The sequence below is a fragment of the Betta splendens genome, chromosome 21 (assembly GCF_900634795.4).
Source record: "Betta splendens chromosome 21, fBetSpl5.4, whole genome shotgun sequence".
Classification (NCBI taxonomy): Eukaryota; Metazoa; Chordata; class Actinopteri; order Anabantiformes; family Osphronemidae; genus Betta; species Betta splendens.
In genome coordinates this window covers 1,594,323-1,618,554 of record NC_040899.1, presented here as the reverse complement: position 1 = coordinate 1,618,554, position 24,232 = coordinate 1,594,323, and the positions used below count along the sequence as shown (strand labels likewise).

Genomic DNA, 24,232 nt, shown 5'->3' with positions numbered 1-24,232 from the left:
AGGTTATAACTGAGACACTAAATATTATGTATAAAGGTTCTGCATATTCCCACTACTACTACAGACTACTGTGTTACCTGCTTAACTTAAATGTCAAGTACGTTAATATGTACTTAAAATGAATACACTTTTATTTTACAATTGCTGTTAAAATCTATTTGTCAGCTAATTATCAGGATCGTCAGATTATATGCGTGTATCCATGTTCATGTACAGCCTAAGTTCAGGTCATAGTCCAACAAAAATGTGCTTTTATTTTCGCAAATCTGTCTCTTGTTCATTTTAAATTACATTTTCTCTTAACAAATGATTTTCTTACATGTTCATTTTGAGAATGGATTTTACTTTCAATTCCCAGTGCGATATATTTATGATGATTGTGTGATGTTTCTTGCTCTTCCTTAGATTAGATCTATCTTTATTCTCTCATTTGAGCAGCTTTGGAAAATGTCAGGTGTGGGATTAATAAAGTGTTATATTGTCTCACTTTATCATCACTCTGTGGTTGTCTGGGCCACTTTTTTGTTTGTGTGACTTATTCGATCGCTCACAACTGAACAAAACATTATGAAACGTTTGAATCTGTTTTGTTTATTACTTTGTCGGTTATACATTATTAATTATTGAAAGGTGAAATTATACTATCTACCTGTTTTTGTGCAACGTTGCAATAAACATCGTTCAAACTCATGAACAAATGACAGAAATTTTGACCAATATGTTGCCCCTAAATACAGTTACGTAATCATAATACAAGCCGAGGACCAATCACAGGACTCGGGGTGGGCTTTAGAAGCCAACTTTATGTGTGCGTACGCGTGCTCGTTTGCGTGTGCCAAAGACGTCAACTGACGGCAGTCACGTGGCTGCCAACGCCTCCAGCTGATTGGCCAGTGTGAGCGGAGGGCGTGTCCACGGTGGCGGCGTGCGCTTGCCTATGTGACACAATTACAACAACTTTGAGCGGATGGTTGGGGAAGTTTGCGATATTATCAAATAGCACTCACTCCTGAAACCCAACATTACGTCAACTTCATGCATATTTTGCCACTGGAATACACGCTGTGTTGTGATGTACAATGAGGAGTATGGAAGGTAACTTGAAGGGATCATTTCCTTGAGGATTTGGCAAGAATTACGCTACGCCCCGTTTCAGTCCTGGAGAGGTGTGCGACCCTTTCATTGTTTCTGCGTTTCGCCGGAGTCGCTCGGTCCGGTTGATCTTCCATCGTCTATCCATGAAGTCGTGCGGAGTGTCGCTCACCGCCGCTGCCTCTGATGCTGCCCGGAGTCTCGGCGTTGCTGGTAATGACGAGGAGAAAATGGCGTCGGGAAAAGCGACTGAAATCGAAGAGGACTTTCCGAAGCTAACAGCGCAGGAGAAGGCGAGCCTGGCCGGAATTGACAGGTTAGCGTGACCGTCGCGCGAACAGCCTCCCTCGGCTCCCATCCCGCAATGTGTGCGGTTCCTCGCGCAGTTTGAAACAACAAATATGAATGCCCCCAAGTAATACGGAACCGCCTGTGTTGTCTGTCCTCTACTTGCAGTTCACTGTTTGGATTTCATAGGCTTCAAGAAGATGGCGCCAGAACGAAGGCCTTGCTGTTAAAGGTATGCAACGGAATATGCTCACGGTCTCCTCTGCCCGTTATCTCTTCTCATTAGCGTGTATCCCACCTGAAATAAGCGCTACGGACCTCCCAACGCCGCTCTTGCTGCACGGCGGGCTGCGTGACAGGCCGACCTCGTTTCCCCCAACTTTGAAGCTGAACCAGTGAGTGGCTGCTGGAGCAGCTTTCCATTCCCAACGTGACCAGTGCAGAACTGGGCAATAAGGCTCGCAATGAAGCGGGCGTTTGTGCAGTGTTTACCACACGGGCCTAGTCGACCGGGAAACCTGGAGGGCGACATCCACCTCCAGCCTCGTCGAGCCGGAGGTGAAGGAATCGGTGCCGCGCGGGGTGATGGCTTGGGCAGCGTGTTTACCGTAGCGTGCGCGTCGCTAGCACCGCTGGGGTCCGCGGAGAAAGCGGGCTTGACCGAAGAGAACACGGCAAAGCTGCAAGTGTTACTCTGTGACAGTTGCTGTGCAGCCAAGCACCAGGCGTGAAGTGCATCGCTCCAGTAGCAGCGTATTGAATGCATCACCTCGCCACTTGTGTTCATGTGAGCTGCAGACACTCCCTGAGCGGAACATTAGTTAAGTTTACAGAAATGTTGCCCCCCGCAGCCGTCCGTCCACCCGTAACGGCAGCTACTTTGGTTTGTGCGTCAGCCCTCTCAGCTAGCATGTAGCGGCTAGCTGGGCAGTTAGCCCCATTTAAGCAATTCTGGCTCGCGCATAAAACACACAAAACACCCAGTCGACATTATTTAAAGGAAAAACCGACACACCGTGGTAGTTTAGGGGTGCAAACCTAATAGCTGCCCGAGTTTGCTCAAGATGGCGGGCACTGGAAATAAATACACAGCAAACGTTTGCTAGCTAAGTAGCATCAGCGGCTATGCTAATCACCATACGACGAAAAAGCACACAGGCTGAGTTTTCTACCACAGTGGGTTGATTAAAGCGGAAGAAAGAGGCTTCCCTCCAACTAACTACGGCGCTTATGTGTTCGTGCAGCCCGTGTCTGCGCTGATATGTGGCGTCAACATGTGGCTGCTGTGGTTCTTGTTGCAGGGGCTGCAGGGAACAGTGTTTTGTTAGGGTGCACTTTCAGATGAGGCCCAGCCCTGCACCATGTTAATGCAATGTCTCTTGCTTTTACAGCCTGCAGAGTAGTGGACAGTCCCCTTCATAGCTGGGGTGGCTGTGGCCCGGTTGCTAAAGCAGTCACCCATCAGCCCCAGGGTGGATGGTTGTGTGCGTGTCCCAGCTCCTCCCGACCACATGTTGAAGTGTCTATTAGCAAGGCACTGAGCCTCAAGTTGCCGTGTAACGCATTAACTGCACTATAGGAAGGACTAGATGTAGGTTTGCAAGGTCTGGTTGTGGGATCTTTCCTGCAACATCAAGTGCTTCTTTAATTTCTCTTCTGATGAAATGAGTGGTCTCTTCTTATTCCTAAATTAATGAATTAATATTTGCATGCTCTGGAGACTCTGATGTGTTAAAATGTGGGGGAAGGGAGAGTGCAGTTTGAGGTGGTGTTTGAACTGGCATACAACTAGTCTGTGCTGCTGTCCCAATATTTTAATATTATTTTAACATCTATTTATTTAGTGCTAAATGCATGTGTATTGCTTCCTACTGCTGCATATTCTGTAAATAAGTAGTTATAGTGACACTTATTAATGTTGACCTTTATAAACAATGGCAGATTTTATTCCTTTTAATTTGCTTCATAGTTCCCTCTACCTACTGTTGGATTCAAAATTTAACGTTACAGCCCAACAGTTCCACAAACACCAACGTGAAGTTAAAAATGCATTTGTTGTTGTCAAGAATTGCATTATTAAGTGTGTTTCACACTGGTTGTACACCACTTGCACTTGTGCTGCATCAGCTGTTGGAGTCGTTGACGCCAACATTGTGCTCCTTCACCTCGTGTACTACTTCATGCATGGTTCTATCACATGACGCCGTACACACTCATTAAATGTTTAGACTCTATACGACCAACAAAGGAGGCGTTAATACATCCGTAACTGTGCTAAAACTAGCACTTTGTGCCAGAATACAATAGTTCACCCACTTGTTTACTTCAACTTTTTGTTTTACTTTGAGAAGTTACAGTTGATATCTATTATGATTTAGCAAATGTGGAACTAAACAAACTAAATGCAAAATAAAGTTAAAAACTATGGTCTGTTCTTCATTTAGTTGGCTGTGGGTGAATTACATCCAACATAACAGTTCAGTTGCATTAATGCACACTCAGTAAAAGCTCATCAGTGAGGAATCAGTTAGTGGCTGCAGTGTGGTCTGTTGGTAGTAATTTGTTTAGCCGTTGGGTACATACTGACCGGCAGGGACCATATTTAGTCATAGCGCTGGCTGCTATGCAAAGCAGCCGTGGAGGGTTTGAGAAACATCCTCTTGGTTGTATATCTCTGGGTCTGTGTCTGCTCATCTCCTCCTTCATCCTAAACTACTGGTCGCAGCATTAAAGTAAGTCATGGCATTGTCCGTGAATGAGGTTTTGCTGTGTACCGAGCAGAGTCTGTACGCACGGCTTTGCTGTGAGTTGGTCATGGCTCTGTAGCACCACTCCAACTCTGCTCTGCCATTGTTCTTTCGTCTAGGCTGTGAGCTGCTATGAGGCCCTCATCCTGAAAGCTGAGGGAAAAGTGGACCCTGACATTTTCTGTCAACTGGGACATTTCAACCTCCTGCTGGAGGACTATCGAAAAGGTGACGATGTGTAAATGTCCCACTCTGTTATTGTGTCTGACCCGTATCTCCGCAGCCACTGACGGCTACGTTTCAGTATTTCCTGTGTTCTGCTTTGCTTTTCTGTTGCATTTATTGGCATCTTGTCATGCTGCAGTTGAATTAAACACCTTGTACCATTATCTCAAACATTCAATCCTTTTCTTTTATTCATCTTGTCTTTTCCTTAGCAATGTCTGCATACCAGAAGTACTTCAGTTTACAGTCGGACTACTGGAAGGTGAGTAGCTAATATGTGATCCTAAAGCCAATAGTTCATGTTGAATTTTTCTCTATGATGCACAAGTGGTTGGATAAAGGTGACACAATCACAACTGTGTTAAAAGAAAACTTCACCGATTTTCAATGGGGTTTGACCAAAACAGCCTCGGGTAATATCTAAGAATGAAGGGACTCGATCATTTATTCCTCTGCAAAAAGACTCTGAAACATTAGGCTCACAAACTACAACTAGTGCTTTAAATGATAATTTCTCTGCATAGAAAATATGGAGGAACCTAAGTATTCTTAAATACTACCTGAGATCATTGAGACACGTTTGTCTTTTAACTAGACCTTGTCTAACCTTATCTTTTCATCCAGCATCTTCCTTCTCTGTAGCTTTAGCACTTCGACAGTTTCTTTCTTATGACTTCTTTTTACTCAGACATTACTTCAGAAAACCTAGTTCATAATGTACGTGTTTGTCCTCAACATAGTTCAACCTTGATTGACTCATTTATTAAATGGGCAAAGCTAGTAAAGCATATCCATGTATAAAGGCATTTTACGTCTGATTTAGGCAGGCAGTTTAACTGTCAGGTCACTAACACAGCAGCTTCCTTGGGTTCAGTGTAAATGAGCAAAGGATCTGTGACAGTTGAGGTAAATGTTCGCAGTGTGGCATTTAACGTACCTGTCACACTGTACCTTGGTTTGGACGAGGTCCTTGCAGCCTTAACAATGGTTAAATCCAATTTTCACTTGGTAGAAAATGTGTAATGTAACTGTGTAACACTGTAAATGTCCTTTACCTGCAATAAGTGATGTCATTGGTGAGTAAAGCTGGGTCTTGGTGTGTAGTACAGCTACTTGTGGGGGCTAAGAGCATTTATTCACGCCACCCTATGATTGGACGTCCACCAGCCACAGCATTGGTCTTTTTTGTTTTACCTAAACTGAAACAATCTTTTATCTTCAACCACTTTGTCATTGTAAGGGGCATGGTCATGCTGAAGCCTACTTCAGCTGTCAGTCAGTGAGAAGGTGGGGTTCATCCTGGAAGCCACAATAATCTGGCCCATACTCCAGCAGTCTGCCGATAACCGTTACCTGACATCGTTTGACATCGTGCACATGTGGCCGTTCTTTACCTTCTTATCCAGGTGTCAACAGTAATCTTTGCCCATCACACCGTTATCTTCCTTCTCCACAGAACGCAGCCTTTTTATACGGCCTTGGCATGGTTTACTTCCATTACAACGCATTTCAGTGGTGAGTCTTTTCATTGATATGTGTGTTGCGTTGTTCAGTTTTATGATGATTGTTCTTGTTACTTTTAGAAACATGTTTCTTAGAGTTTACTTCTTCTGCTGGTTCTGTTTATCTTAAACACTAGTAGATCAGATTCATTAGCTAAAAATGTGTTTTTGTGTCCATCACGTCAAGAACAACATGCTAATAGTATACACTATAGGTAATATTAACTGTACTTTTTGACCCCACATTGGGGAAGTAAATTCCTCCCATCCCCTGGTGGGCAGCCACAGTACCTGGGACCTTCTGCTTCCCAGACTGATGCTTTTCCTACTAGGCTACCAGGCCCCCAGCTAGTAGGTCTGTGGTCTTGGGGAAAAAAAAAGAATTTTCATTTCAAAAATCACAAACCCAAATTGTCAGTCAGATGACGCTCTGAATCACATCGTCTCACCTGGATATGCCGATGCCTCCTTCACCTCTGCTAGCCTGCTTCTCTACTCTGTTCTGCCCACTGTCTCATTCTTGGCCTTGAAGGCCTCCAGTATTATTGTCCTGCCAAGTTTGTATGCCCACACGTCCAAGGCCTGTAGAGAATCATGGGGGAGGGTTTTTTTTGACGTTGGATTACATCACCAAGAGCTGGAGGCCCAAAGGAATGCTGAATGCTGAGCTGTTAAATAGTGACTGTTTCCTCACCAGTTATTCAGCCTGTTGTGTCTCCTTCCTCCTACAAGAACAGGTGCATTGGACACAATTTTGCATGTTGCTTTGGAGGTATTGAGACAAAAGAGAAATGTGGTACTTCTTGTTTTCAGATGCCCTTTTCTAACATGCAGCATAGTCCCTCCCTGCTTGACAGAGTGCCTGCTCCATTACACTCTCCCAGCATTCAGTTTGGGAGGAGGCAGAGCGGAGGGAGGGTCCAGGACGAGGAGGGGGAGCGGTGGGAAGGGGCAATGGGTTCGTGTGTGTGTGTGTGTGGGTCCGTGTGTGTGTGTGGGTCCGTGTGTGTGGGTCTGTGTGTGTGTGTGGGTCTGTGTGTGTGTGTGGGTCCGTGTGTGTTGGTGGGTCCGTGTGTGTGTGACACCACCTCACACCTGGTGAGCTCAGGAGAAAGGCTTCATACTGACACACGGGTCCATTGTTGTTGTAGCTACATAGTGAGAGGTTTTAGATGGAAATGTGTTTTCTCTGTAGACTGACTTTTCATACATATTGTTAAAAGATAAATCGAAGTAGCATAAGTACACTGCCAGCAGCAGTGTGAGAACCACAACTGGCTTTCATTTACTATAAGCGCTATACATACATAATACGTTGACATTGTCAGGTGGGTCATTGCTTTGAATCACACCGGGTGCGAGGCTGGCATCCTTGCCCAGCTGCAGCACCTTCACAGACCGGCTCCGGAGAACCGCTCACCCACAGTTGACTGAGGAAGAGCATCTGGTGGTCACCACATGCAGAACTCCACACCTCAAGCTGAACTTCCCATCCCTTGATGGGGGAGTCGTCTGTCTTTCACTCACAGTAGAGTCTGGATGTCAGTCTTTGCCCTTCAGTGTTCACTCGGATGTCTGCGTTTTGAGGCACATACAAATGCAGACTGGATGAGCTCCAGCTGAGAGGTTGACAGTAACGACTCCTCTAATGGAATGTAGGAGGGACAGTTCTGGGGATGCGTCTCAGACCATTCTGTCCTCTCTGGCATCTTCTCAGAAATATCATTTTAGAGCCTATTCACTACATGTTGATTGTGTTTCACTCTACTTTTCTATATTTGAGGCATTCACAGCTTATCTTGTTATTGTTCATATCTATATTTGGTATTAAACCCATTGTTTCTCTGTCTTTTTCCAGGGCCATCAAATCTTTCCAGGAGGTGCTTTACATTGACCCCAGCTTCTCAAGAGCTAAAGAGATTCATCTGAGGCTGGGGCTCATGTTGAAAGTCAACACAGACTACGAGTCAAGCTTAAAGGTACATGTGAATGCTTTAAACCTCTGCGATTGTGTTGTTGTCATTAGTTGAAGGCACTGTGCTTATTTTGGCGCAGGTTGTAATCCTGACATGAAGAAGCCCAAGAGGCCTTGACCCCCTTGTGTTTTTATGAACAAGAGCTGGTGCAACATAACATTTGTCGTGCTACATACATTGTGTTGGGGATTTTCAACCATTTTTTTACTGCATTAGCATCTGAGCTTTTAACCACATTTACCCTAAAGTTCTGAGATTTGTCGTGCTACATTCATTGTGTTGGGGATTTTCAACCATTTTTTTATTGCATTAGCGTCTGAGCTTTTAACCACATTTACCCTAAAGTTCTGAGATTTGTTGTGCTACATTCATTGTGTTGGGGGTTTTCAACCTTTTTTTTTTTTATTGCATTAGCATCTGAGCTTTTAACAACATTTACCCTAAGTTCCTGTTATTAAAGTGGTCCGTTTTTAGTTAAGGTTGTGTTTTTTTTCTATGACTGGGGTATTGATGCTTATGGTGGCACAGTATTGCGCTAAGTAGGTTGCACGTGCAGCACGTCCTCACTCCAACTTGGATGCAGCCCTCCCTTTTTGTCCTGGCTCATTTCCACACACACACACACACACACACACACACACACACACACACACACACACACACACACACACACACACCACTGCCCCAGTTATCTACAGAGAGGGCTGGGCACACGTTTAGTAGAGCAGAGATTGAATAAAGGTAGGAAAGGAGGAAATGAAAGGAAATGAAATGAAAGGAAACAGAAAAGGCTAGATGATGGATGCTTGTTTCCACATCTTCATTCTTAGTTTTACCAATGTTTTCCACAAGAAAGCAGGAATTGTTTGAGTTTCTGAGAATATGTTCTGTCCTAATTCAGAGTCAGCCACTGCAGCTGTGTCTATCTGTATTTGATTAGTGGCTGTTAATTTAGCTAATAAGAACAGGTAAATGGTTGCAGTGTTGATCAAATGATGGCAAGAATATATATATATATATATATATATATATATATATATATATATATATATATATATATATATATATATATATATATATATATATATATATATATATATATATATATATATATATATACCAGTGCACTGGTAAGATGATGAGGTAATTGTACTGTAGATCTGTGAAGACACACAAGAGTAGGAGGAGGAGGCAGGAGGAGGTGGTGTGTCTGCACGTTCCAGCTTTGAGGTATTGTGTGTCATCTCTCTGCACTCTCCACTGCAGCCGTCTGCTGAATAGTAATCAGTGACACCAGGATAGAGGAGGAGGAAGGAGGGGGAGAGAGAGAGAGAGAGAGAGAGAAAGAGACAGGAAGGCAAGAAATGGGAAGGGAGGTGGAATGCCAAGCCGACAATCCTGCTGCATTATCTGCCTGCTGCTAAAGCAAGTGTGAAAGAGCAGCAAGGATAGAGGAGAGTGAGGAGCTCTACAGGAGGATGCAGTGTGGGCTTCCAGGAGGAGTGTGATGAGCCTGTGATCTAGGTAACGCATTGTGTCTGTGTGTTTCAGAGCATTAAGATGTGAGACTGCTGATTGTGTGGCTCAGTGTATTCTGAGCAGTGTTGCAGTGAGTGTGCGCATGTGTGAAGCTCCACCGGCCCTGGGTGAAGCACGCAAAGAAAGATCCAGCTGGACGCTTCTCGTGTGGGTTTTTTTTTCTTTATCACTGACCGTCTGTTGCTGCTGCTGACTCCTCCTTCAGCTGTGTGCGGTTACAGCCAGTTTCTGATTTCGAGCTGCCTTTAAGTTCACAGCAGACATACATTTGTGGTTACTGACGTGCAGCACAGTCTTTTCTGGTTTTGTGCTGTGTTCCCCTGAGCTGAGAGTTGTGACTGTCTGGGGACAGGGACGCCGGTGGCTTTTTAAAGGCTTCAAACACTGGGACTGCATCAGATCATGGTGCAGCTTAGTAACTGCAATGGAATCTGTCACCTTTTAAGCCACCCGGGTGCTTACATATTCCCTTTACAGCTTTACAGGATCAGACGCTGCACTTTGTTTTTTAAACGGCGCTCAGGTGCACATGACCTTAATGAAGCTTGAAGTCTGCAGGCGGCATTGATGTGACGGATGCAGCAGATCCCAGAGCTGCCAGCAGAAAGCCAGTGGAGATGCCCTGGACAGCTGTCTGTAGCTGTGTCATGCACCCATGTGCTAATCTGTTTAGTGACCCTGGATTGAGATGTTTTTTCGTAGCGTGCCACGCCTTGGCAGCCAGGCTAAGCCTTTGCAGACATGTCTTTAGTTGAGATGAAGGGATGGGACGCTGCTATAGCGGCTGCACGTCAGCGTTTCAACCTGAGCGATGAGGAGAGAACGAGGAGCACGATGCAGAGACAAGAATATCTGCGGGTCAGCCCCTCCAGCTATGGGCGTCCTCTCACGTTACGGTCACTGGGGTTCACCGTGGTTGGGTGAGGGTCTGCTGGGGATGGGATGGGAGGGAATAAGAATCCCTCTTAGTCTCTATGAGTGCTTCATTCATCATTTATTGTATGAACCCATGTGTTTCTTTGTTTCTTTTCAGCATTTCCAGCTGGCTTTGATCGACTCCAATCTCTGCACTTTGTCCAAAGCTGAAAGTAAGTATTGCTACTATAATTAGCAGAGGCCACATTGAACCCAGTGACACGCTGCTCTGTAATGCAATATTAAATTTGTCAGGGGTTAGATGCAAATAACAAAAGGGCACAGGAACATTTCCACAGAACAATCTTTCCTCCCCGCTGCCGTCTCCCTGCTGAGTCTGCCCAGCACTGGGGTTGCCTAGGAGACAGCACAAGGGGAGACGGAGAAATGGAAGTGCCTGCGTGCACACTGTGATTTCACATTACACGTGCACTCTAGGGAAACTGTCCCTCTCCCCTTGTCCATCTGTTTCCTACTGCTAGACCTCCGCACGCACTGGTTGTCCATGATGAGGTTAATGTAACGCTGTCCTCTTTATAACTAAACTAATCTCTCCTTTTCTGTTTTTTCCCACAGTTCAGTTTCACATTGCTCATTTGTATGAGATCCAGGTAAGAAGCTGTGCTTGATCTTACTTTATTCTGATATTAAACCAGTTCGTTTCTCCGTTTGTGCATGATTCTTTGTGTTGCACAGTTTAAAAATGAGTGATTTTTTTTTAGTTCTTATGCAAATGATTTTTTATGCTCATGCTTATTTCAGCAAGTCTTTGTGTTGACAGCTCTAAATGCAGGCGTCCAACAGCTAGTCAAATAGTCTGTCCCATCAGTATTTGTTGTCTGGCCTGATGACAATCATTAGTCCGTGCAGGAAGGAACCGCTGAGAGCCTGTCTCATTGATGTGTTTACCTTGAGGCGTCTTTATTGTGTGTAGACAGGAAGAGGCCAGAGGGATGTTTCAGAAAGCAGGTTTGAGAAGCCCTGATTTGTAAAGTGAACAGTCATCAGTTCTGGGTGCCTACCAGAGCTCAGACGCTGCCATTCACTGCGTCCAGAATGTGATGATGTAATAATGTAACAAAGAAAACACCAGTTAATGATTCTTTGTCTGGATGAGCTGTCCTTAAACAGAAGGTCATCAGTTTGCCAAAATACCAGCAGGAGAGCTTGGACCTCAGCTTCTGCAAATACAGAGGCAGGAAGCTTCAAGGACTGAGAATCTGTCTCAGGTTGTTTTATTAGAGGAATAATTCAGACTCAAGCGAGTTGAGTTGTTAATGATTAGTCTCACATTCTGGCTCATGATGGAGTGTGTGCTTGAGAACCCCCCCTCGGTTTGGCTCTCCAGGTTTAGGAAGACTTCACTAAACCTACAGTTTAAAGCACCTTCCTGGACTGTTTGGGGCTTAAGGGTCTGTTGGTTGTGGGGATTCTATGTTCTGGTTTACTCGAGGTCATGAAGGTTGGCGAGTTAAAAGAACCTCTGCTCAGGTTTCCCCAACTCGGAGCTGAACCTGCAGTGGACGCAGACGCACTTCCAGACGTGTTGCGTCTGGCCTGTCCTCGTCCGCCGGCCCTCCCCCATGTGTGCGTGTCTGCTCAGTCGTTACAAGTGTGAGGAGGTCTCCAGACTCTTTGTGTCGGAGTCATAAAACATGCTGACCTCCTGTCTGCCTTAAACAACCGTCTCGTTTGTCTGCAGAAGAAATACAGAGCGGCGAAGGAGACGTATGAAAGTTTGCTGCAGACAGAGAATCTTCCTGCACAGGTGAAGGCGACCACATTGCAACAACTTGGTGAGTGTCTCCCTCCACCTTCTCGGTCATGCTTGTCCAGTGGATGTGTGTGTGTGTATGTGTATATATATTCTTGCCATCATTTGATCAGAGTTTTCTCCCATTAGACAGTTTTGTTCTACTTCTTACTTGTTTCCAGTCCTGCATTAGTGTCTTGTTTCTCTCGCTCCTTTACCCCTCACTAATGATGTGCAAGCATCCAGATGCCAAATAATGTGGAAAAGCCGCTGAGCTCATAAATATCAGGTCACTTTGATCTAGAGTTTGGATTACAATCATACGTACTTCAGTTAAATTAACGTTCAGAACACCCAGTGTTTGAAATAATTTTAGTGTGTCTGTGAAACGTGGAAATATTTCAGTGTGTCTATAGGCTGTAGTATATAACTGTAGGAATCTGTGAGCCGGGGGCGGAGTTATATGACTAACGTCAGTTTCTTTCTTTATGTTAACGTCGGAAATATATTAAATCTCACTGAAGCAGTTGCATCGTTGTCAGTCAAGGGCATCTTATTTTTTCCGACTGGTACCAGCTCAGCTGGTTTCTACCAGCAGTGAAGGAGAGGAGACCGGTTTGAGGTTGCTGAAAAGCTGTCTTTGGGCAGCGCATCTCTCCAGGTCTCATATCTAATCCCTCTGACTGCAGCTGCAGTGCTCTGAGACCTGTTCAGAGGAAGCACCGACTGTATGGCACTTGCTTTCCGTGTATCCTAAACATACATTTGCAGCACAATCACAGATGTGATGTCAGCCTGTGCAAAGTAACTTTTTGTCTGAAGTGGATAAAGAGAAGCTGAGAGAATGGAGTGCATCTGCCCTCACACTGATCCATGTTATTGTTGGATGTGTTGCTGGGAGAAAAAGGAAAAAATATTGATATTTACCTCTTTCTTCATGCACATGTCTACTTGCTTCCTTCCACTCATTACCTCCCAGTTACCCAGTTGTAAAACCATTCTGTCTAGCCTGCTGGGGTTGTCATGGCGACCAGTGGAGCTCGCTACAGGTGTATGAGAGCCTGTGAGGCCTGTGATTGCTTATCACTGTCTTCCTGGGAGACTGGTAAATTGCCCATAGCCACTTAGTGTGTGTCTGGTTGGACAGTTGATTGTTGGCTGATTTATGAGACTGTTTTAAAGGGTCTGATGGTGCAAACTCACCCCCTCTTCCTCCTCATGTGCCTTGAAAGAGAGAAGTCATTTATTTATGTTGAATCCATTTTTATCAGTGGTCTTAATACTTTTTAAACACTTGAATCATGAAACCAGGTGTGGGAGTCAAAGCTTCTTGTCCCTTCAGGCTGGATGCATCACACGGTGGAGCAGCTTGGCGATAAAGGCACCAAGGACAGCTATGCCATCCAGTGTCTGCAAAAGTCTTTAGAAGCAGACCCAAACTCGGGCCAGTCCTGGTACTTTCTCGGCAGGTAAGACAAACAAAAGTGTGCATGTGAGTGTGCGTGTGTGCGCGCGCGTGTGCGTGTGTGTGCGTGCGTGCGTGTGTGTGTGCGTGTGTGTGCGTACGTGTGTGTGTGCGCGAAGGGCCTGGATGTTTTTGCGTGCTGTGATTATAATCTGGCCTGCATGTGCTGTTATTGGCTGCTAAAAATGAATCCTTCATAAAGCCAATAGAGGCCTGAGATTCACAGTGAACCTTTACTGTTGGAGTAAGACTAGAATGGATCCATGGCTGATCAGTAAAAAAAAACACTTTGCTTTATGCACTCGTGTTTTTTGTCATAGCAGTTGCTAAGTGGCCCATTGCAGTTTTGTTGATTTGCTGTTGTCTTTGTGTGTCTCTCTCTGCTCCTCCCCCTCTCCAGGTGCTACTCCAGTATCGGGAAGGTGCAGGATGCCTTCATCTCCTACCGTCAGTCCATTGATAAGTCGGAGGCCAGTGCTGACACCTGGTGCTCCATAGGGTAAGAACACAGCTTGGACTGTACCTTTTAAGAGGGAATTACTGCAGCTAATAGTATTTAAGAGCTCAGAATACCTGAAATGCAGAAGCTGCAGTGCGACAGAAGGTATAAAAGATGAGGAGGAGGCGAGTAAGGATCTATAGATAGATCTAAGCTATGCGTTATGTCCCCTGGGAGTCACGGCTGGTTGGGATCCACACAAGATGAGGACCTACATTCTGGAGTGTTGGCAGCAGGTTACCCCCCCCCCCTTTGTTTCCAGGGTGCTCTACCAGCAGCAGAACCAACCTATGGATGCACTGCAGGCCTATATCTGTGCCGTTCAACTGGACCACAGCCACGCCGCCGCCTGGATGGACCTCGGCACCCTCTACGAATCCTGCGGGCAGTTGCACGACGCTATCAAGTGCTACATCAACGCTACCCGCAGCAAGGCGTGCCTCAATACTGCTGTGCTCGCTCAGCGCATCAAACTGCTGCAGGTGAGAAGGCTTCTACTGAGTTACCCGCTCTGTTCATCACGTGTGAGCGTTGAAGTGCTGTGTTTACTGCCAATCACTGGCAAAGCAATCAGCTTTTTATATGCAGATTGTGCTCTTGTCATGTTGATTTCTGTCCACTGGGATATGAATAGTGATTCATATTGATGTTTAAACACATTTGTAATGAAGCACACCTTCATGGCGTCGTACATTTCTCTTTGTATCCGTTATATGTTCACCTAAAGCACCACCTGTGAGTACAGCAGTAGTCTCTGTGATGCCTTTTTGTTAAAATAACGTTCAGCTCTGAAGTTTGTGTCTTACACAATTTCTCCTAGGCTCAGTTGTGTAACCCACAACCAGGTAGTCTGCAGAGTAAGAGTAAAATGCTTCCTAGTATTGAGGAGGCATGGAGCCTACCCATTCCTGCTGAGCTCACATCCAGGCAGGGGGCCTTGAACACTGCACAGGCACAGCAGGTGAGATCCAGCCTCTGCTTAAACGCTAAGCTTTGGAGGACGGGGCCTCCTCCTGTCACTTTCAGATGATTTCTACTGCTGGTGATTAGCATCCTTGGCTAAAACTGACAAATGTGAAATAATCTGAACGTATTGGAGTGAGGTCCATCGTAGTTGAATTCATAGCAACTTGCTGTGTCACACGTCGACTGTTGGACCTAACGCTAAAGGCTACAAACGCATGCTCCATCCAGTGGAGGAAATTAATGCATGTACTGGCACTCGCTGAAATTCACCTCTCATTCCAGCTCTTACTTTTGATTTAGTCTTATTTTCTTCGTCCATTTTGTTTTCATGTAATCTTAAACATTGATGTCATCCTTGTTTGGTTTGAGATGTCTTCTCCAACATCAAAACCTGCTTGATCTGCACACGGACAAAAAAAAACAATCTCTAGAAGAACAGTTTAGGTTCAGTTGGTTCCGTGTGACAGGTCAAGGTGTGATACATTAAAACCTAACCAGACCTTTTCTGTTATCATGAAACAAAGAGTCTGAGGAACAGCTGACTCTGTTTGTAAATAACCTCCCACTAATGCATCTAATTAATGCATTAGCTCACACCATGAATACTCTGATTATGAGCCCAATCAATCTGCAGTTAGAGCAGGGGAACACAAACCACCTTAATCAGAGTATTGTCACACCTGCAATAATCCAAATGAAACTCTTTTGCATGTAATTGTAGTAGCAGGTGTTTGTGTTTACGCACCTCTAATTGTAGCTTGAAACGATCAAATTCCTCACAAACGTTCTCTGTTGTGGATTTCCAGGCCTGCAAGGAGGGAGGCCCGTCAGCCAGTAACCACAGCGACCTGCAGGCCAGTCCTGCCAAGAGGAAGCGCACTGCCAGCCCAGCGACGGTACTCTTCACACATCACGCTTTGTCTTCTGATGCATTTGTATTATTGTCAGCAGTTGAACAGTGTTTTTGTGTTTGCAGAGTGTTACAGATTTGTGGACAAACAGCCCCAACGAGCAGCAGGTTCCCAGCTGGTACCTGAGCCCACAGAAGCTTCAGGTAGGAAAACGTTTGTGTGGAACCCTTTCTGATGAGACCTGGTTGAGAGCTGCTGAGTTAATGCACCACTCTTAAAATCTGCAGCAACTGGATCAGTTAAGGAGCAATCGGACCAACCTTAAGCCCCCCCAGGTGCAGATGTTGGAGCTGCTAGAGAACCAGTTTGCTCTGATGCAGCAACATCAGCAGCAGGTATGCGCACAGAGCACGAGTCTTCCAGTCATACAGATGTTTTTGAGTTGCTAAAGCCGATCTGTGTGCGTGTGGCAGATGAGGAGGCACGCAGCAGCATGTGGCCCCACGCGGCCCGGCCTTCCCAACGGTCCTCTGGCTGAGCCCACCCAGCACCCCGCAGGCCTCGCCCGCACCTCCCTCAACCACACAGCCGGTCAGCGGTCCCCGTGTGCCGCCCAGCCCACGGCCAACGGATCCTGCTCCTCGAGTCCTTCAGCGCGCCTGTTGGGACACCTGGACAAGAATCACAGCCTGGGACTGGGAGGTGGTGGCGTGAGCAATGGAAACGTGCCTTACCCACAGCAGAACTCTCTACCTCACAACTGCACAGCCGCCAATCACCCCAGCACCAGCAGCACTACCAGTAGTCCCGGTCATGCAGAGGAGACATGGAGGAGCCAGCCACACAACACTACGACTCAGGTGTCCTGTCGCTTCTGCCGGTGTGGCGATGCCGTGTCAGCTGTGGTTTTGTTTGGGTGTCTTTCATCGTGTCGTCCTCTCTTCCAGGGGCTTCAAAAAGGTCCAGGTTCGCATTCGGCAGGTCCCAATGGAGAACCCCCTTTCTCTTCCTCCTCCTCCCCTCAGACCTCGTTCTCTTCCTCTGGCATTCTGAATCAGGTTGGACATTCCTCTGGGCCCTGCACTGCCTCCTCGTCAGCGTCCTCCTTATCCCCCACCTCTCCTCAGTCCACACCCAACCACTTGTCCTCACCTCCCCACTCCACTACTACCTCAGGGGTCCACACCAAAGACATTGCGCCTTCAGGGGGCAACAACGGCAGCAGTGGTGCCGCTGCCATTTTGCCATTAGGCCCAGAGACCGCCATCAGGCATTCCACAGGGACGCCGGTCAGTCCCAGCACCACCCCTGCGCAGGGATTGACTAATCATGTCCAGGCACGGGTGACAGACAGCTCTGCTAGCCTGCCTCAGTCTGGCTCTCCTGCCCCTGTGCTCACTGCAGACAATCCTAAACTCTCAGCCTTGTTAAAGGGAAAAGCCAATACTAACGATGATAACTACAGCAACCACGGAGGGCCTTCCTCAGAGAAAATCAACAATGTCCACCCAAAGCTCCACGGCACAGCCAAGCCCACGTCAGAGCACTCGGTGACATCTTCACCACTTTCAGCCACTGCTACGCCTTCTCCACACTCAGCAGACCCTCACAGCACCCACAGCCTCGCCTGCCTTAACAGCCCGTCCAGAAGCCAGGGGCCCACGCTCAATGGGAAGGGCTTGGAGGACTCTCAGAGCCCCGGGAAGCTAGAAGTAGCTCATAAGCCCCCCAGCAGTTTGGCTCTGTGGTCCTCCGTTTCAATTTATCCAAGTTCCAGTGAAGTGCTCAAAGCTTGCAGGTAAGAATCCCAAACTTTGACCTGTTCCAGTAGTAGGAAGGAATTGAAGATAATATTGTAATTATTATTGTTGTTGTTGTTATTAATATTCAGGTTCACAGAGTAACAGCGTACGGCAGGAGTTACAATACAAATCATGAAAACAAAGGATTTATGACACATTCAAGAAAAAAAATGAAGGAAATATGAGAGGGGGCTGTAAGACTGTACAGCGTGACCAATATTTTTTATATCTATCTCTTTCTCTCGCTCTCTGTCGCTCCCTCCCCCTCTGCCTGCAGGAACCTGGGGAAGAACGGCCTGTTGACGAGCAGCATCCTGCTGGACAAGTGTCCCCCGCCGCGACCCCCTCGCCCGCCCTCACCTCCACCGCCAAAGGACAAGCTCAACCCTCCAACACCCAGTATTTATGTGCGTACACCGGCTTTTGCTGATGTTTTGTGTTACCTGTGTCCCAGTACGTCTGCAGTCACATGTTCATTGACCAATCCTTCCTCATCTACAGCTGGAAAACAAGAGGGATGCCTTCTTCCCTCCTCTTCATCAGTTCTGCACCAACCCGTCCAACCCGGTCACAGTCATCAGAGGACTAGCTGGAGCGCTTAAACTAGGTAAGCGGCTGGATGCGTGTACTCTACCTCAGTGAAGAGCATGGTGTTGGATGCAGTGGTGTTGGATCTGTGGGTGCGTCTGGGTGACACGTGTGACAGCAGCACCATCTGCAAACAGGAGATGGTACTGCAGCTGATGTACAGGACTAGAATAACTGCTCCCTTACACAAACTGTCCTTTAGCTGCTCCTTTCCTTCTGTGGTGCACACACAGATCTGGGCCTGTTCTCCACTAAGACGTTGGTGGAGGCCAACCCCGACCATCTGGTGGAGGTGCGGACCCAGCTGGCTCAGCCCACCGATGAGAACTGGGATCCCAGCGGGAGCAGGAAGATGTGGCGCTGTGAGAGCAGCCGCTCCCACACCACCATCATCAAATATGCCCAGTACCAGGCGTCGTCCTTCCAGGAGTCTCTGCGGGTCAGTGGGAGAGTGTAACCTGGACCGCCAAGGCCCTGATTGGTTCAGAAACAAGCCGCCAACATGAAACCATTCTTCACTCTTTACGTTCCTGCTTTGTTGGGAATGTTTTGGAACCTTTATGCAGGTTCTGATGTGACAAACCTCCTCATCCTCGATGTTTGGGTGTTTTGTGACAGGAGGAGAATGAGAAGAAGAAGGTGGTGGAAGCAGAGGCAGGTTCCGCAGACAGGTGAGTTCTGAGCTTCTGGTGTCAGACATTAATTTGTCCAGGTCGTCTGTAACGTCTCTACACGTTGATGTCTGACAGTGCGATGCGACGAAGGAAAGGACCGTTCAAACACATCAAGTTTGGCACAAACATCGACCTCTCTGATGAAAAGAAGTGAGCAACCCTTCGTCTCGGTAAAAGGCAATGCCTCTGCCCTTGCCTCTTGCTAAGCGGTGACCTCTGACCTTTGCAGGTGGAAGCAGCAGCTTCAGGAGCTGAGCAAGCTTCCAGCGTTCGCCAGGGTGGTGTCGGCTGGCAACCTGCTGAGCCACGTAGGACACACCATCCTGGGCATGAACACAGTGCAGCTCTACATGAAGGTGCCGGGCAGCAGGACGCCAGGTAACGCCCCCCGGAGGCAGCTGTGCGCTCTGCAGGCGACCTCCACTTCATCTTGTTTGGTTTCGCAGGTCACCAGGAGAACAACAACTTCTGCTCTGTCAACATCAACATTGGTCCTGGGGACTGCGAGTGGTTTGCTGTTCCGGAACCGTACTGGGGCGTCATCAACGACTTCTGTGAGAAGTACGTCGCCACAAGTTCTGAGCTGTGTGTTTGTTCCAGAGCCGACGCACCAGACGTTCCTTGTCCCCTTTGTGACAGGAATAACATCAACTTCCTGATGGGCTCCTGGTGGCCCAACCTGGAGGACCTGTACGAGACCAACGTGCCCGTTTACCGCTTCATCCAGCGTCCCGGGGACCTGGTGTGGCTCAACACGGGCACCGTCCACTGGGTCCAGGCCATCGGCTGGTGCAACAACGTGGCGTGGAACGTCGGGCCCCTCACAGGTGAGCGCAGCGGCCGCGCGGAGGCTGACAAGCGCAGCGCACGCGAGCGGGACCAGAACCCACGTCTCTGTGCTTGTCCTCAGCCCATCAGTACAAGCTGGCGGTGGAGCGCTACGAGTGGAACAAGCTGCAGAGCGTCAAGTCCATCGTCCCCATGGTCCACCTCTCCTGGAACATGGCCAGGAACATCAAAGTGTCGGACCACAAGCTCTTTGAGATGATCAAGTGAGATCTGGCTTTTCTGCTGACCACCGGCTCGGTGCTGAGGCTGCTGCCTGTTTTCCTTGTTTCACCTCGTGTGTGTTGGGACTTTAGGTATTGTTTGTTACGGACCCTGAAGCAGTGTCAGGTGCAGCGGGAGCTGCTGGTGGCTGCTGGGAAGGAGCTGGTTTGGCACGGCAGGACCCCCAACGAGCCGGCACACTACTGCAGCATCTGTGAGGTGAGCACGTATCTGAAGCTGTGGGTGGAGGTCAGGGCGGCGCACGAGCCCGTCCCTGCTCATGTCCGTCCGTCCGTCCAGGTGGAGGTGTTCGACCTGCTGTTCGTCACCAGCGAGAGCAACAGCAGGAAGACGTACGTGGTGCACTGCCAGGACTGCGCCCGCAGAGCCAGCGCCGACCTGGACGGCTTCGTGGTGCTGGAGCAGTACAAGATCGAGGACCTGATGCAGGTTTATGACCAGTTCACACTGGTGAGTGCGAGGCTCAGGCTCAGGCTCATTGGGTTCAGACGTGACGGTGCTTTAGCTGATGGTGTCTCCTGTCTCCCCACAGGCCAGTCCTCTGCCTTCCTCCTCTTGATGGGAACACTGACTGCAAACATTGTTTCTGATATTCAGGAAGTCAGGCAGCAGTGGTGCTGCTGCTCTCTGTAGCGACTCTATAGGCAGCTGTGTGAAAGCTGTGTCTATGCAACCTGCCTCCCCCTGCTGGACCGCAGGGGGCCGGCCTCACCGGACTGTTCTACTGCTGGCCCAGCTGGACTTCACTAGGAAACACACACTCACGCGCGGTGAAATGAGGTTTTGTACATATTATTGTTTAACTGGCATCGTCCTCACAGACTACTGACGTTTTGTATTGCCTCCCACAATCAGATGAAGAATTAGCCTAGCTGGTCTTTTGTACGTTAGACGCCTCCTGGTCAGGAAAAGGAGATCAAAGCTGTTTTGTAATGTGAAAAGTTGAGTGACTCATTCTTTGCATTTCCCTGATTTGATTTTTCTTTTTTGTATAATTTTGCTGGAACTATGACTGAGTTTTTGGTTGGAGATCAATTTGTAGACAAACAGCCAAGTCACAGAGAAAAGGTTGCACATAGACTGAGTGAACTTTAATTTGTTTTTGTTTTTTTATTTCGATGTAAATTGACTCTATTTATAAAGGCATATTTATTGCTTGAACATATGTTGATGGAATGCTGTATGTTTTTCCCAGAACCTGCCATAAAATCTAAAGGAGCCGTGTGATTTTCAGCACGGCTGCTTCTATGTTTTCTATATGATAAAGTGCTTAGTAAGCCTTGTACAGAGACCCTGGACTGGGTTTACTGGTTGAAGGATGTTTTATGCGTCGATAATTAAAACTGTCTTTATTTACACCTGCAGCTGTCAGATTTATTCACTGTTGAGAACCGTCGTTTTTAGTGTTGACAGCTGGACGTTCACCAGTTAAACCAGAACGCTGCCACATTTCCAGTTATCCAGCAACACAGTCCAGTCAGAAGCCCAGAGGTGCTGCCACCAGGAGGGTTCTAGGTAATGAAACCAGTGTGGACCCCCCCCTAACCTTAAACACACGTCCAGGCTTCGTATCCGGACACGGGACCAGTGTTCTGGGTCTGATCTCAAACAGCCTTTGTACATGATGGCTAGATGCTGTGAAGCCATTATACCTCAGTGGTGGTCCTGGTTTTCCTCGTGCTGCGTTCAGGGACCCTGTGAACCCAGCTGCCAACAGGCCCCAGAGCTCCTTAAACGCTCAACTGGGGCCTAGTGTGTCTGAATCTGAGGGAGACAAAATAAAGCGCCCCCCTCTGTTCTGCCTGGAGCCTGTCACACTTTCATCCGTCATCGTTACGACAGGAAGCGACGGTTTGAAAGCTGCTGTTCTTCCTCCTGGAAAACCAAGCCTCTGGTTTGATCCGACGGGTGAACGCTGCTTTTAAGGGCTGTCATCGTCAGAAGCTGCGTTCGCGCCTTGCGTCCACGTGGAGCCGCGGTGACGCTGCTCGAGGCTCAGCAGCAGCTGGAGGCTTTGCTCCTCGTGCTCACGAAGCCGCTGCGTCTGGAACCAGTGACGTTAACGTCAGTAAATGTCAGTGACTCCTGTCAGACGCGCATTCCTTAAAGGCCGCACACATTAAATACGACGTTCGAACTATTTAAATGTAGCAAATGAGGTGAACTGAGGCTTTCATTCCGCTGCTGTGTCGGGTTTTACCTGTAAACCAGTTTGACGCTATAATCACCTGAGACGCGTTGGGACCATCGTGTTCTATCTCCGCGTGCGCGAAGAGCGTTTTCCATTAAAGCTTTTAACGCGTCTCGGCTCAGCGGGAGCGAAGCCGCTGATCTGACGCCAGCTCCACTCCTCACGCGTCTGTCGTTATTCCACAAAAGGTTCCGCTGAACGATCCGGGCTTTGGACAGAACCACGTGGGCCTCGGCCTGTGGCCCGTTCTGCTCTTTGTTGTATATAATTAGGACAAAGCGCTAAATGAAGGCGTGAACCGCAGCCTGATGGCTTAATGACGGAAGCGAGGCCGAGTCCCATTTAGCAGCACGTTCATTGTGCTCGTTACATGACGTTCATTGTGTTGCGGAGCCGCAGAGTCCTAAGTGTGCGCTCGCGCGCGCGCAGCTCTGGCAGTTCTGTCATTATCGCAGCCGCAGGTGGCTGCGCGCGACCAGCGCTGACAGCCGCTTCCACAAAACGCTAATTTATGCACGATTCTTTTCAATCTCAGCGTTTTAACACTTTTGGCAGCCTGTGTTTTGCGCCCTTACCTTCAGAAGTGAGCGGAGGGCGGACGCTGACATTTCAGAAAATATCAAAAAGGGAAAATGAAGCATGGCCTTCTGCAAAAGTCTGGCTTTTAGAGTCGACTGAGCCGCTTATTTCTGAGGTTTAGGTTGTTTGTATTCACACCTTTGGAGACCAGCTGCTGAACAAAATTACCCATCGTTTCTAGGAAGCGCACACACTAGGAATAGGTAAAAAATAACACAACACGAGCAAAACAGCAAAAAACGAACACTGAACACGGAGCATCTGGAACAGCTCCGGGTTCGCGAGTCGGACCGAGCAGAACCAGGATCCAGCAGATGTCACTGTAGTAAAGACGACGTGGTTCTGCTCCACGTGATGCATTCACTGACCTCTGATCGCACAACGTGCAGCATCACCGCTGAAGGTTCGGTCCTTCTTCCAAACCCTATTCTGAGAAGAACCTTAGTCCCACCCGCCGAAGAGGACCGTAATGGGGTGAAGTCCACGCACCTCCGAACCGAGTCCACAACTCAGAGACATCAGTTATTCAATCCTAAACCTCGGTGTGTCCATCCGCCTTAGTCACTGCCGTGACTCAGCTTTTATTTGTTCCGTTCCAGTTTGTTTTTGCTCTTAAACCCACATGACTCACGCTCCGACTGACAGAACACATGTAAGTGTTTTAGTGGAGGAAACGAGCGAGATGCGTGGACGCGGTGCTTTGAGCGGCCAGGAGATTTGCGCACGTGCGGTTCCTTGTTCCGTGCTTTGTATACAGCCTAGAAATAGTCCGGTCCGGTCCGGTCCGGTCCGGCCCGGTGACTCACACACGAATCAGCAGCTGAGCCGCGGGTCGCGTGCCTCCGGTGAGAGGGAACAGAAACAGCCGAAATAAGGCGACACGTGTCTGGATTCATTCATGGAAGTAGTGAGAGTGGAATCCAGAACCCAGCGGAACATAAACAATGAGTCACGTCCCCGGAAGTGGTTAAACAGAGGCCGGACGGCGGCGAGGAGTCAAAGGTTCCAAGAGACCACAGTAAAACTTCAAATGTCTAACGGAACCACGAGCAGCACCAGCAGTAGTTGAGCCGTGATGACAGGTAGCGTGTGAGTTAATGGACCTCTGTGGGAGGAACCGAGGTCCATCACTGATCAGCACGTGCAGCGTGGAACCGGCTCCATGAGCCTCAATGACTCAATAAAGATCCAGTTGTACATTAAAGCGACTGATGCATTCAAATAGTCAGTTCAGATGTGATTTCACATCATAATCATTAGTTACGTCATATGACACAGAAGGAGCTCGTTTAGTTGTGAGTCTTCAAACTGTGTGAGATGTAAACGTGCAGATTAGAGGCTCCACAGTCACTGAAACCACTTCTGTCTAAATATTATATACGTTTTGCTGGTCCCAGATCAGTGGAGGAGGTGTCGCACGCTGTCGACCAGACCTCCAGTGGCAGAAGTCCCCAGATTCCTCAGTGATGAGTCCGATGGGTTTGGATCCATGAGTCACAGGAAGCATCT

At 47.8% G+C, this 24,232-nt stretch overlaps 1 protein-coding gene and 1 long non-coding RNA gene across 2 annotated transcripts; one reads left to right on the top strand and one right to left on the bottom strand.

The window, feature by feature from the left end:
• The first annotated feature begins 926 nt into the window (after positions 1 to 926).
• kdm6a (lysine (K)-specific demethylase 6A) lies at positions 927 to 21,311 on the top strand. Its single transcript, XM_029135741.3, has 30 exons — positions 927 to 1,408; positions 1,549 to 1,612; positions 4,247 to 4,355; positions 4,565 to 4,614; positions 5,809 to 5,867; positions 7,713 to 7,833; positions 10,403 to 10,457; positions 10,861 to 10,895; positions 11,987 to 12,080; positions 13,380 to 13,506; positions 13,903 to 14,001; positions 14,264 to 14,483; positions 14,822 to 14,962; positions 15,774 to 15,863; positions 15,944 to 16,021; positions 16,106 to 16,213; positions 16,292 to 16,678; positions 16,766 to 17,616; positions 17,898 to 18,027; positions 18,122 to 18,227; positions 18,442 to 18,647; positions 18,827 to 18,879; positions 18,958 to 19,032; positions 19,112 to 19,260; positions 19,329 to 19,443; positions 19,522 to 19,709; positions 19,793 to 19,934; positions 20,025 to 20,151; positions 20,233 to 20,403; positions 20,486 to 21,311. Exons 1-30 carry the CDS (start codon positions 1,239 to 1,241, stop codon positions 20,510 to 20,512), a joined length of 4,347 nt encoding a protein of 1,448 aa, XP_028991574.1. The 5' UTR covers positions 927 to 1,238; the 3' UTR covers positions 20,513 to 21,311.
• Positions 21,018 to 22,711, bottom strand: LOC114846740 (uncharacterized). Its single transcript, XR_003784106.3, has 2 exons — positions 22,182 to 22,711; positions 21,018 to 21,997 (listed from the first exon to the last, which is right to left on the bottom strand). It is a non-coding gene; the product is annotated as an uncharacterized LOC114846740 (long non-coding RNA).
• Between the last annotated feature and the right edge of the window lie 1,521 nt (positions 22,712 to 24,232).